The 13,508-nt window shown below is 39.9% G+C and overlaps 1 protein-coding gene across 3 annotated transcripts in view; it reads right to left on the reverse strand.

The window, feature by feature from the left end:
* LOC107045444 (vesicular acetylcholine transporter) overlaps nt 1–13,508 on the reverse strand; it is a 43,925-nt gene that overhangs the window by 6,059 nt on the left and 24,358 nt on the right. For all 3 annotated transcript variants that reach the window (XM_015267733.1, XM_015267730.1, XM_015267729.1), the window contains 3 exons: nt 3,187–3,359; nt 873–1,053; nt 159–333 (listed from right to left, as the gene is read on the reverse strand). In XM_015267733.1, coding sequence (XP_015123219.1) covers nt 159–333; nt 873–1,053; nt 3,187–3,359 — 529 coding nt within the window. The remainder of the gene's footprint in view (nt 1–158; nt 334–872; nt 1,054–3,186; nt 3,360–13,508) is intronic.

The following is a 13,508-nucleotide window of genomic DNA, read 5'->3' on the forward strand; positions in this document are numbered from 1 at the left end:
GGGGGGGGGGGGGGGGGGGGGGGACATGAACCGGAGAATATCACGAATATTGGGTCTAGGAGACGTGATAATTATTCCGTGGATACTGTTCCACAGGAACGAGTCAAACTGAATTGTGACAGAATTGGTGAGACATGTTGCCTCTGTCGGATAATTACTTTTCAACAATTCCATTCGCGCTCTAGCCCAGATAGGACGCTTTGCTGTCGTTAGTATCCCAACGGGTGGTGTACGTGGGTCGGCTGGAGTTTCTATAATTTTCATCAACTGCTGCATCAATTCCGCCTCCGTTATTCGGCCACGGTCGGATGCGCGAACAGGTACACTGTAGAACTGATTAATAAAGTGGGAGTTAATTTTATGAGAACTCACTAATTGGGAGAATTGTCTTTGGGGATGAATTGGCAAGTTCTAGAGAATCTATGAAAATGTCATTTTTTTCACCTCTGTATTTTTATATTCAACTGTGTCAAGGCAGGGTTTTCGCTCTTCATATATCTTAATATACGACATTTATTCACATTTTTTTTTATTAACAGAACATCAGAGAGAAAATGAATAAAACAGTGAGAAAATATTCATGAAATGAATGAAAATATCCAACATTTCCCTTTCTTATATCACTCGAGACTCTCACAAGCCATTAGAACCCCCCAGAAATGCACAATGTGTTCACAAAAAATTAGCAAACATATCACTGTATGATTTTTTGGATTATATAATGTTTGCGTACGACACTGAATGCCCCCTGCGAAAGTGATAGGCTCTGCCAGTGACAGCGTAAATAATGCTAATGACTTCACTACTATACTCGGTATTATGTTTCCGGAGAAATGATTGTGAATTTTCTCATTTCACAATCCTCTTGATACCTGATTCTGATGAGCCACGATTATGTGATCACCGGAAGTCTCTCTGTCCAGGAGGACTTGTACATCAGTAACTTCACCTGGTTTTCGGTAGGTCCGGAGGACTTGGTAGTGCTGGGCCATGCACATCGGCTGCATTGTCTTTCCGTCGCGGGATTTCACGTGCTCCACTTCCAGTTCACTCCTGATAATTAATTTTATTATCAATTCTCGCAGCTTCCCATTATTCAATCCCCTTCATTAGTCTCAATTAGTTGGTTCATATTTATTTAATAGCAATATGTCTGTCATAAATCATTGAACAATGGGAATCCTTGTGAATTCTCGCTTGAATTTTCGCAAAACACCCGCTGCGCATGAGCAGACGCTCAATCAAATATCCGCCTGATTATGCTGTCGTAAAGTTTTACACTCCCGCATTTGCTCGCAATTACCCCTGTAATATCGACGATAACAGCCGCTGGAAATTGTTCAACGACTCTTGGGGATGTAAAAAAAATGCCAATTCTAAAAATTCACAAAATACAAGCCGGTGATTTTTTATTGAAGTGCTCCACCTCTAGTTCACCCCGGGTAATTAATTTTATTATCAATTCTCTCACCTTTTTATCATTTAATTAAATTTATTTAATAGCAATATGTCTGTCATAAATCATTAAACAATTGGATTCCTTGCGAATTCTCGCTTGAATTTTCGCAAGAAGGCCGCTGCGCATGCGCAGACGCTCAATCAAAGATCCAACATGGCCGCCTGACGCTGTCGTAAAGTTTTACACTCCCGCATTTTCTCGTAATTAGCCTTGTATTATCGGCGAAAACAGCCAGTAGAAATTGTTGAACGACCCCTGGGAACGAAAACAATGTACCAATTGCAAAAATGGCAGAAAATAAATGGCTTTGAGTGGCTGTTCGTGCCTCTGTCATCGATCGGTCCATCGAACGCGCGCGTAAACTTCCCAATTCGGCTTCAACCCCACAGAACACAAGTCCCAGGACATTTATCGTTGAAAATAGAGCTGTAAATAGCGATAACGAACAAAGTCTCTGACACCACGCGATAATAATTGAAAGATGAGACGAGTTAACCTACAATTAAACCCCCGAGTCATTATAAACTTCTGCACCGATGAGCTCGAGCTTTTTCGGGGCTATCAAAACAAACAGCGAAGAGCAACACAGACACACACATGCACGGGGGATGATTTACACGAATTGGTGAGTGAATCTCCAGTTACTCGGAACCGGATACCGGATACTGCGAAGGAAGGCTTTGAGTCTCGTGAATTTTACGCAAGTCTTGGGTGGGGGAAGGGGTAAAAAGGTAGAAATGCGTCTCGAGGCATCCTCTTTATGCTCGCCTTCGCAGATCCTACAATCCGGATTTCCAGGGGTCCATTTCCCCATCTTTTTAAATTGACTTCTACTTGGTTTCGTATTGTCAACGAACAATGACGTCTTTTCCCAACGGGGGAATAATGAGTTATTGAAATGTTGGGAGTGATTGTTGATATTTTTTTAGCTGACGAAATTCTCAACTAAAAATGTCTTTTGACGTCTTCTCAATGTGGGGCAAAATGGATATTTCAGAATAAATTAATTGATTGAGCTCAGTCTGGGCTCATTCCGAAGAGAGAAAAAATTACTCCATTTCATCAACAATTGAACAAGACTTTAACATTTGGAAAGGTCTAGTATCCATTTTGCCCCCTCGTCTCTTCCTCCATGATCTCGAAAGTAATAATAATCGCTTCTAAAACATCACCAGTTAGCAAAAAATAAACCCTGGCTATACCCATGAAAATACCCTGAATAGTATTTTTGCATTATGAATCGATTCATACTGGCTGGACGTTCCAGCAATAGAACCTGACCGAATTCCCTAGATAAGCCCTCTATTTACCTTCACATCCCATCAATTTCCAATCCAATCATTAGCACAACTGCCCAAACATCATTAGGCACTAGCATGTAATAAATATAACTGTCGCAATTAACTAGAACCCCTAAAATATTCATTTCAAGAGATGAGTTGTCACTGACGTGGAGTCAGTCAGTGTCAGGTCAGTGCACCCCAGGCCACATTATACACTAAGATTTGAAATAAAACTCTATTTCTAGGAAAGTCCGTTCCTTTTACGTGTGTGAGTCAATGAAATACTCTATTTATACCTCAAAACATTAATTTTTTTACTGCAAATGTGAAAAATGATTTTTTTTTCTCATCTTGCTGACGATGGTTATCTCCTATAAATAATTATCTCTGGATTCTAGTTATTCTTTCATGTTTATTTATTATGGATGGATTTTTCGGGCTTACCTATCTAATTTCTCTTGATAATCCAGCAAAGCCGTGAGGAATCTTGCCAGATAGATAGCTGCATCTGTCTGAGAACTAAATTGTTTAGGTTTAGCTGCGAGCCCTGGGTTAATGTTGATGGGTAGAGCCAGTGGAATCGTTAGATACATGTCCGAGAGCCACCAGTCGAGTGCCTATTGCAGATAGAAATGAAAATTACATAAATATCGGGTGAATTGATTCATTAACAACGTGACTAATTGACACATCTGCTCCACTGGCATTATGATTGGTTTCTGGGTTAGCTGAGTTAGTTGATTGTGATGATATGTTATTTTAATCAAGCTAGTTAGTAGAGTTTCAGGGGAATTTTTAGAATTGGGTTGACGTACGGAATTTAAAATACGGTCTGAGTTGAGGTAATCCGGATTTAATGAAGTGCAAGCCTGGGGAGGCTTGGGGAAGGTATTTTAAGTCTTTTTTGGGGAAATAGCAGAATAGAGATGAATGTGGATCGAGTGAAGTAGTTGGAGGGTTTTTGGTTGAGGATTTGACCTAGTGGGGGGATAAACGAATTAATAATCAAGAGATGTGAATTATTGGGGATTTTATCATAGAAGAGTTTTATTTGTTTAGAACGAATAGAACGATTGAATTACTTTATTGAAATCATTTTGACGAGTTAGTTATACCGATTGTATTGGAGACATCTTTCCATATTGTTTATTCACTTTCGCTGCGATAAATGGCTGGTGGATGTCTCCACGAACATGTGAATGAATAAAATGCTCATTGTGCTGGGATTCACGTAGAGATCTCTTCTAGATTTCCGGGTAAGGGAAAATATCCGAAATAGCTGGGGGCTGTGTCGAAAGTTGTCGCAATGAAAGAAAATGAAGAAAATTTACAGCATAACTCATCACTGAATGAGTAATAACGTCATCAGTGGCCTAAAAACAACCCTCAATTCTCGCTATTTTGGAACATTAAAATCGAATTATTATGGGAACGTAAAATCAAGAACAGCCACTTAGGTATTTTTAATTGAAACAAAGAACGAAGGGGGAGTGAATGTAGAGTTATATAGAACCCCTTGTACGGAAAATAGAAATAATGGGTATAATTTATAAATACACTTCCGGTATAAGTTGGGTATAATAGTTGCACTGCAAAGTAGTAAGGGGCTTATTTTATTCTTGGCCCATTACGATCACTATCATCGAATACATTTTTTGGAATAAAATGTGTGATTGCTCAATTTGGAGATGGATTTGCATTCAACTATTTCCTGGGGGTGCTCTCGTGTCTATTGAAATGATGATAATTGCACAATTAATTATTCAGGTAATGTACGAAACATTTCCTGAGGTCCTGTATTTTTGGTTTGGAGAAAGGCATCACCTCGCGTGTCTTCCAGTCGTTAATCTTCCCATTTTTCGAATTTTTTATCGACTATTTCTTTGCCCCTACCAATTTATCGTTCATTCTGTACACATGGATAAATTTGCATGAAATTTATAATGACAGAGTGTCGATTATCCGACTCGATAATTAAACAATCATGCTTGAATACGTAAATGTTGGCCTCGAGGTGATGTGAAATTGTACATTTGGGTGCATTGGTGCAGGGGTCTCTCGAGTGTGTATGTGTGTATTATTAATTATTTGGAAGGGTACGAAATTGCGATCCGGGGTATAATCGAATATAATTTGACGAGGATTCGGTTACGTAGATGGAACAGGGTGATTCGGGCTCAGCCTACCCCTATCGAAAGAGCTGATGGATGGGAGTTTTCATTTCGAATGAAAACTTTTTGGTGCTCGTGAATTGATAACAATTTCCCGTCATAAGTCCAAATATCCCTATCGATTTTTCTTAAATATCTTTGAACAATTTCATTTTTTTAACTGGTTCCTACATCCTATTTTCTGGAGATGAAAGTTTATATGAAAATTTTTTGACAGCTAAGAATGAGTGAGAGACAAAAATTTCCTTGACTCGTTTCAACTGAATTGATAAACAATAAAATTTTCTGTTATTCATTTCTATTGAAAAACTCAAAGAGGATTAAATTCCCTCCACCGAGAGAGAAAAAAAAATCATATCAATGTCCCACGAAGCATGAATTTCGATTTATACACGTGGAAACGAGTAATGAAAATTTACGCCATCAGCTGTTTGTCTCTCACAGTTTATTTTCCATTCGTCCTGCCCCCCTCCAGCCCATGTGATACCCTTTAACATGGCAGTTAGATTCCCATAGCTTCAAAGGACTCCTCCAAACACTGAAAGTACCAAACATCTCGTGCATTGAAATACTCTGGTGTTTTGATTCGAGAGATCAAGCGCATCACGATCTCATCCATACACTTGGTGCCCCCCTCCCTTATCTGCTATGTGTGGGGGGATGTTGAAGAGACATCAACCCCGCTTTCCAACGGTATACGCCTCTGAACTTGGTGGGTGTCGGGTTACGGTGATTTCAACAGGGTACGCAGCACTCCCAACTCGCGAGCACACACGAGAGGAATTCGGTTATCCAGTCGGCGCAAACTCGGCGTTATCGACCTCTGGTAGTCCTTTTCGTTCTGAATTGTTTGTTTGATTTTTTGGCTGAGGGAATTTTTTTTTTCAATATTTTTTTCCATTCGAATGACAATGACAAAAATAATTAGCTTAACTGGAATTTTGGATAATTGATAGTTTTTTAATGGAGAAAAATCACTGGATATGAAGGTTCATTAAATATCAGTCATTCATTTTTTCAATTGGGAGAATCATTTTTTTTCATGGAAATTGTGAAAATGATTAGCTCAATTGATACTTTGCATAACTGGTATTTTCTTAATGGAAAAAACATTATTGGATATGCATGTTTGTTTTTTTCAATCGCAATTTATTTGCAACAATTTAAGAATGCCATGAAAAAATTTAATTGATGTTGAATAGACGAATGATCTAATGTTCCTAATCAGATCTGACCAATGATTGAATTTCCGTTGATTCATGATTAATTACTGTGGGATGAAAAAAATTGTGATCAATGGGTGGATTCATACGTAGAGACAAGTGAGTAATTTCAGTCGGGAGTCGACCCGCCGTGACCCCCACTAATGAAGTATCGCGTTAAACCTGGAAACCCGAGAGCCATCCCCCCAAAAGCCCAAACCAATGTTTCTACCCTGAAAAACTATGTACTGTCTGGATTAATTACACGTGTTTGTTAGTCTCCAAACCCGCTACATTCACAGGGAGTCGGTTTTTCTCTGAAATTGATATTTTTCTGATTGACAATTTTTTTTTATATACGACAATTGAATGTCAAATGTGAAACTGTCTTTTTTATTCCAACAAATAATGAAAAATTCACATGTTAAGGACAATTAAAAATATTTTATGCGAAGCGATGTTTTCTTTTCGAAGCAAAAATACAGGACCTTTTTAAGAACCTCAGAAAATGTTTCGTACATCACTCCAATAATTAATTGTAGTAATTAATTAATTGCAAGTACTCTCAGACATTAACTGAGTGCAAATAGATCTCGAATTGAGCAGTCATACGTTTTATTCTTTAAAAAATGGATGAAATTGTATGCGTCAATTTCGATGGATGAAATTTTAGGAATAAATACAAAAGAAAATGAGTGAAAAATCGGATCGATGATGTTCGAGTTGTAGGAGAGGTTCCTTTAAGTGGGTCGTAACCTCACGTCAGATCCGGCCTTCGTGCGAGGTCGCGCTGACCCAGATCTTGGTTCTTGTATTCACCTGTGTAGCCACAGTCACAAAATTCCTTGTACATATTCACACATACATGGTGTATAGCATCCGAGAACTCGCCTCAGTTTGATGCAATCGTTATCCGGGATTCTGCGCACCAAACCCTTATCACAGGAGCGCACCTTTCTCACACCTTTTTTTTCTCGAAATGTATGGTCTTGTGGCACCTCTGCGGCCGGTTGCCCCTCGTGAGCCACTTTGGATAGACCACAATAGAGCTTATCATGATTATCGGAGGGTATTGGAGATTATAAAATTAATTAGAAAGAAATTTTTGACAAATTTATTCTTCCATTTATATATCGATAAAAGAAAAAATTATTGAATAATTATTTTACACCAATTGATTCATTTATCAACATTTCTCGCGCTCATTTGAAGTAAAAATCACTGGAAAATTTCTTTTATGTCGAAAAAAAATGAAGATTTGCTTTCGTTTCTCTCTGCAAATAAAGAATGAAAACACAAGTACAAACCTCTGGTTTAATTCAAGCATCATCTAACGAGAAATAATGTGATAGAAGTTTGCATGATGCACATGATACTTCTCCCCCCCTCCCTTATGATGCTCGTAATTTCTTTGCAATTGTGGATTCAACACTCGGTTTTACACTCGTACCGTGTATCCATCAAGAATGCATACGTTTTTTTTTATTATTACTCTCTTATTTCTGTTTTGTGAACTCCAGTTACCAGGGTGAGAGACAAGAAGTGGGTTGGGGTGGGCTCGGGAGTGTCGGTAGGTAGTAACCTGCATCGATCCACTTGACCTGGTGTATACGTACACACACGGTATATTCGGTGCGCTTCGATGTATTCTCATCAAAATTGATGATACAGAGGTGTCTAAAAATATTACCACCTGTCATTTTGGTTTAACAGGGGCTTATTTTATGTTACGTGAAATTAATTTCTGAGAAATCACATTTTCTCAGAGTTCAAAATTCAGTTTAGATCGTACTAGTTTGAATGATAAAATCATTAGAAAATCAGGCAATTTCAGCTGGGGGAAATAATTTATTGTCTACTTCTTCACTAGAAGTTATTAATGATATTATAATAACAATTTAATTTCCTCAGTTTCGCTAATTCCATAATTTTCGTTCTCATTAATAACTGCCTGAGAAAATCTCCGCACGATTTCTTTCATTGCACATAACGAAAGGATGATATGCCGATCACGTTTTTCCTCCACGTCATGTAACCCTTGCGATACGTAGGCAGAGGATAGTCGTTGGATAATTGCGATCGATCTTTGAACCGTGTATCTCATCATACACCATCGCAACACCCGCATTCGTTTCTCAATTTCTTCGTCATTGCAAAAGCGCACATATTGCTCCCATCATTACTCTCACTCATAATATTCTCCATTATTTTTTTTCCACTTGGTTATTACTTCAAACTATAAATGTCGAGGTAATTGCACGAACAAATTGACAGGACTCGAAACTTTTTCAACAATTGCTCGTTATTTTAATTGACTTACGACAATTTCGTTTACAACAAGTTGCGTAGCGAAAGAAGAGCAGTCGAGTTCTTCCACAGTACGTGCTTGTAGATATATATGTATATGTATACTCATCTCGACATCGTAAGGAGACTTGTCGAGAGAGCTGGATAGAATTAAAGGTTAATCCCGTGGGAGGTTCGGAGGAGGGAGGCTGTATAACGGCGTAGGGTCGCAGATGAAAACTCAAACCCATACCAACTTCATTTTCCCTTCTTTACAGTCTTGTCTTGCTTTCAGATGGGGGAGAAAGAAAGGTGAAGACTTTGTTTTCATGGAAAAACACTGTAAATATTTGATGTCTTGAGCATCGCTGGAATACCAGCTCGGCTTGAAGATTTTGGGGGGTGATGAATTCATTGGGAGGAGACAGGTGATAGAAGTGGTGGGGATTATTATTGTTAGGACTTTTTTTCGCCTTTTAAGGAGCCCAGACTGACTCTAATTAATCAATTTATTCCCGAGTTGTGAATTTTAACAAAATGGCTGAAGTGTCCATTCTGCCCCACCTCTTCCTGTCATCAAATTTCAGTATAGAGTGACATCATTCCCATCATCACATTTGTTTTTTCCGAATTCATGTATTCAAATCGATAAAAATATTTTAGAATAAATTCTCATTCCGTGTCGTAACCCATGAATAGGAATTTGACCTTGAGCTAGCCACAATTCCATAAAGATGTCCCATAATAGAGATATGCCATGACTATGGAAATTTTTCTACCATAAAATCAACGTCTGAAATACAAGAGTTTACGTAATGATATAAACCTGCAATAATCCTTGAAATATTGGAGTAATAAGAAACGTCGTGCCCTTCCAGTCATTCGAGTCTCCACAACTGGAGAAAGAAAACCCATAAAATCTATCATTGAGAATAGAATGACTCGAAAGATCCGAATAATTTGTTTCATCCCGTGGAATCGCCTTGAGTAGATCCAAGGCGAGGTATACACACTGGGTTACGTGAAAATGAAAGGACGCGAGAGTGCGGCATTAAAGAGAGCAACCAACAAAGGACCCTCGGCTCTGCACGAGAGGGAAAAAAGTTGGATAAAAAAAAATGCCGAGTGAGGGATAGGAGGAAAAAACAGGGGAAGACGAAGATGGACAGGTTTGAGGATATCGATTTACTTTTAGTGCCTTCGTTTGGTATCCGGTAACCTGCCTCGAATATTGCTATCGATCCTTCGATACTCATAAATGTCGACATCCCCCTGTAATCGTTTTATGATAACAATATTTTTACTTCTAACTGAAGAATTCGTGCGAAGCGAAAAGGACATACTCGTGGGAAATTTTTATTCAACTTTCCGGGGGTGTTTTTCTTCATTTCGCATAAATTTAAATTTTCCGTGTCTACTTAGTGATGAAATATTTTTAATGACGGCATTTAAAGTATTTCATCCCTCAATTTCACAAGCAGAAAAAGATTTTTATTTCAGTAAATTTTTTGCTCTCTGTGCAGACAGGTGTTTCAAGTTTTATGGAACTAGAAATTCAGGTACATAAAAGCGAGGGAATAGAGAAAGATAACAGCCTGGTGGTCCGCGCGTAACATACAGAATAGCCCCACGTTTCACTCCCTCAGGTCCCCAGGGAACTACTGAGGGGTGGGTTTCCATTCCGCTCGACTTTCACCCTCTTCCTTCACTTCCTACAAAACTCCCACACACATACACTGTTCGTCTAAGCGCTTTCCTTTTCGTTATGGGATTAGGTACTTTTCTCTTTTGCGACTCGATGGTAAACGAGAAAAAAGTAAGAAAACCCGTGCGATTTCTTGTCTCTATTTCTCCGTGTATTTCCTCGGTATATTTGTGAATGAAAAAGAAAGTTGAGGGAAGAAGTTGGAACTCGTTGGACTTTGTGTATTACGGAAAGTTGGGTTTGAGGCTTTTGCGGGGAAAGAAAACATGGTATTGCGACGAATCAAAGGAAGGGGGTGGGGGATTAACGGCCGGGAATAAAAGTTTAATTGCTCTTGGAAGTGCTGGGAAGCGTTGGGATGAAAATATAAAAGAAATTTACGAGGGTATAGGTTGAGGATAATCATTGGGATTAAAGGAAATGGGGCTTTTTTTCATTATTTTTTAATTTCTTTAATCATCGTTATTGCAACTTCACATTGACAAAAATAAATAAACAAACATACATTTCTGGTGATTAAATGAGAGAGTTCTTTCGACACATTTATTTAACGACTCTATCTCATTCTCACGAAATTGATGCAAAAAATATGATCCACATAATGGAATTGTTATTGAGGATGGGGGGAGTCGGGTAAAATAGGCACTTTAGACTTTTTTTTTAAATGTCATGGACTCATTGAATTTTTGTTAGAACGTGATAATTGTTTTTTCTGCGGAAGTAACAATTTGTTTTCAAGTTATGAACATTGAAAGAAAAATTGAGTGGCCATTTTGCCCCGGCCGTTCCCTCCGGGTCAAAATTGTATAGATAAGATTGTATGGGTCAGGAGTGAATAGCCCCTCGGCCCGGAATAAACTCCAGAAAATACTTTAATGGAGATTTCCCTCGCCCTTGCGATCCAAATTGACTCTGTGTCCGTGTATAACTCCCAAGGGGCCAGTTTTTCCGCCCGACGCCACGGGAGAACGGACAATTTCATAAACGGCTCCACATTTTTGGTGTAAGCCAGGGACTCTTGGGTGGCGAAACAAAATTTTAGTTGCACTGGATAGCTGTAACGAATGACGCCAATATATGCTGGTGCAGATTATGGAGGGGATGTGTGCAGGGAAAATCCTCTCCAGGGAGAGGGTGCAAGCACAGCCCTTCCTGTTGGACGATATCAGCGTACAATACCGCAGACAATCCAAAGGGCTTACCGTTGTTTCAACAAGGGATTACGCGCTACAAGGAACGATAGCTATCTGTCCTTCTTTCGGTGCTCTCCCCCTTTTCCACCAACGTTTGGGGACAAACATTTAAATTGCCTAGATTAGAAGTCCTGACGACCTTGTCTCTCAGTGCCCCTTTCCCCCTCGCCGTTTGTTTTGAATTCCAATGGGGGGAATCGATAGAAAATGTTGCAATTGTTGGAGATAAACGCGATTTATAAGCGTTATGTTGATAAGGTCATCGCGAGGCGTTGAAATATCGACGGAGAGATTGTTCAATTAGATTTTTCGAAGTCTTTCATATTTTATGGATGCAATATCCATTAATACTGGACAAATCGACGATTTTATTCATGATATGGGACATTAGGATTTCAAATGTATCGAAATGAGAGTTTTCAAAAAATTTATATTCTAACCGGAAAGTCCCGAATTGTCTGCCACGGGTATTTGGGCATAAATGAAGAAATTCCAACTATTTAGGCGACGGGCTATTCAGAACTCTCAATAGTATGTGGAAAGAGTGAAAACTGAAAAAGTTTTTTTTTTCAAATTTTTAAACCGTCAGATTTTCCGTTTTTCCAGGGGGAAAGTCGATTTTCGCCAAAATCGAATTTTTCCGCCGAGTGAACGTCGATTCTGTATTTTCCGGCCCGCCTAATGCCACTGCGCCCCTCACTTGCCCCAGAAATGCAGAAATAAAAAAACAATGTTTTTCACCCGGAGCCAAAGTGCCATATTTGGGCTTTTTTCGGGGGGAAAGTCGACTTTCGCCAAAATCGAATTTTTCCGGCGAGTGAACGTCGATTCTGTATTTTCTGGCCCGCCTAATGCCACTGCGCCCCTCACTTGCCCCAGAAATGCAGAAATAAAAAAACAATGTTTTTCACCCGGAGCCAAAGTGCCATATTTGGGCTTTTTTCGGGGGGAAAGTCGACTTTCGCCAAAATCGAATTTTTCCGGCGAGTGAACGTCGATTCTGTATTTTCTGGCCCGCCTAATGCCACTGCGCCCCTCACTTGCCCCAGAAATGCAGAAATAAAAAAACAATGTTTTTCACCCGGAGCCAAAGTGCCATATTTGGGCTTTTTTCGGGGGGAAAGTCGACTTTCGCCAAAATCGAATTTTTCCGGCGAGTGAACGTCGATTCTGTATTTTCTGGCCCGCCTAATGCCACTGCGCCCCTCACTTGCCCCAGAAATGCAGAAATAAAAAAACAATGTTTTTCACCCGGAGCCAAAGTGCCATATTTGGGCTTTTTTCGGGGGGAAAGTCGACTTTCGCCAAAATCGAATTTTTCCGGCGAGTGAACGTCGATTCTGTATTTTCTGGCCCGCCTAATGCCACTGCGCCCCTCACTTGCCCCAGAAATGCAGAAATAAAAAAACAATGTTTTTCACCCGGAGCCAAAGTGCCATATTTGGGCTTTTTTCGGGGGGAAAGTCGACTTTCGCCAAAATCGAATTTTTCCGGCGAGTGAACGTCGATTCTGTATTTTCTGGCCCGCCTAATGCCACTGCGCCCCTCACTTGCCCCAGAAATGCAGAAATAAAAAAACAATGTTTTTCACCCGGAGCCAAAGTGCCATATTTGGGCTTTTTTCGGGGGGAAAGTCGACTTTCGCCAAAATCGAATTTTTCCGGCGAGTGAACGTCGATTCTGTATTTTCTGGCCCGCCTAATGCCACTGCGCCCCTCACTTGCCCCAGAAATGCAGAAATAAAAAAACAATGTTTTTCACCCGGAGCCAAAGTGCCATATTTGGGCTTTTTTCGGGGGGAAAGTCGACTTTCGCCAAAATCGAATTTTTCCGGCGAGTGAACGTCGATTCTGTATTTTCTGGCCCGCCTAATGCCACTGCGCCCCTCACTTGCCCCAGAAATGCAGAAATAAAAAAACAATGTTTTTCACCCGGAGCCAAAGTGCCATATTTGGGCTTTTTTCGGGGGGAAAGTCGACTTTCGCCAAAATCGAATTTTTCCGGCGAGTGAACGTCGATTCTGTATTTTCTGGCCCGCCTAATGCCACTGCGCCCCTCACTTGCCCCAGAAATGCAGAAATAAAAAAACAATGTTTTTCACCCGGAGCCAAAGTGCCATATTTGGGCTTTTTTCGGGGGGAAAGTCGACTTTCGCCAAAATCGAATTTTTCCGGCGAGTGAACGTCGATTCTGTATTTTCTGGCCCGCC

This window comes from Diachasma alloeum, unplaced genomic scaffold (assembly GCF_001412515.2).
Source record: "Diachasma alloeum isolate Michigan unplaced genomic scaffold, Dall2.0 Dall_scaffold_00937, whole genome shotgun sequence".
NCBI classification, from domain to species: Eukaryota; Metazoa; Arthropoda; class Insecta; order Hymenoptera; family Braconidae; genus Diachasma; species Diachasma alloeum.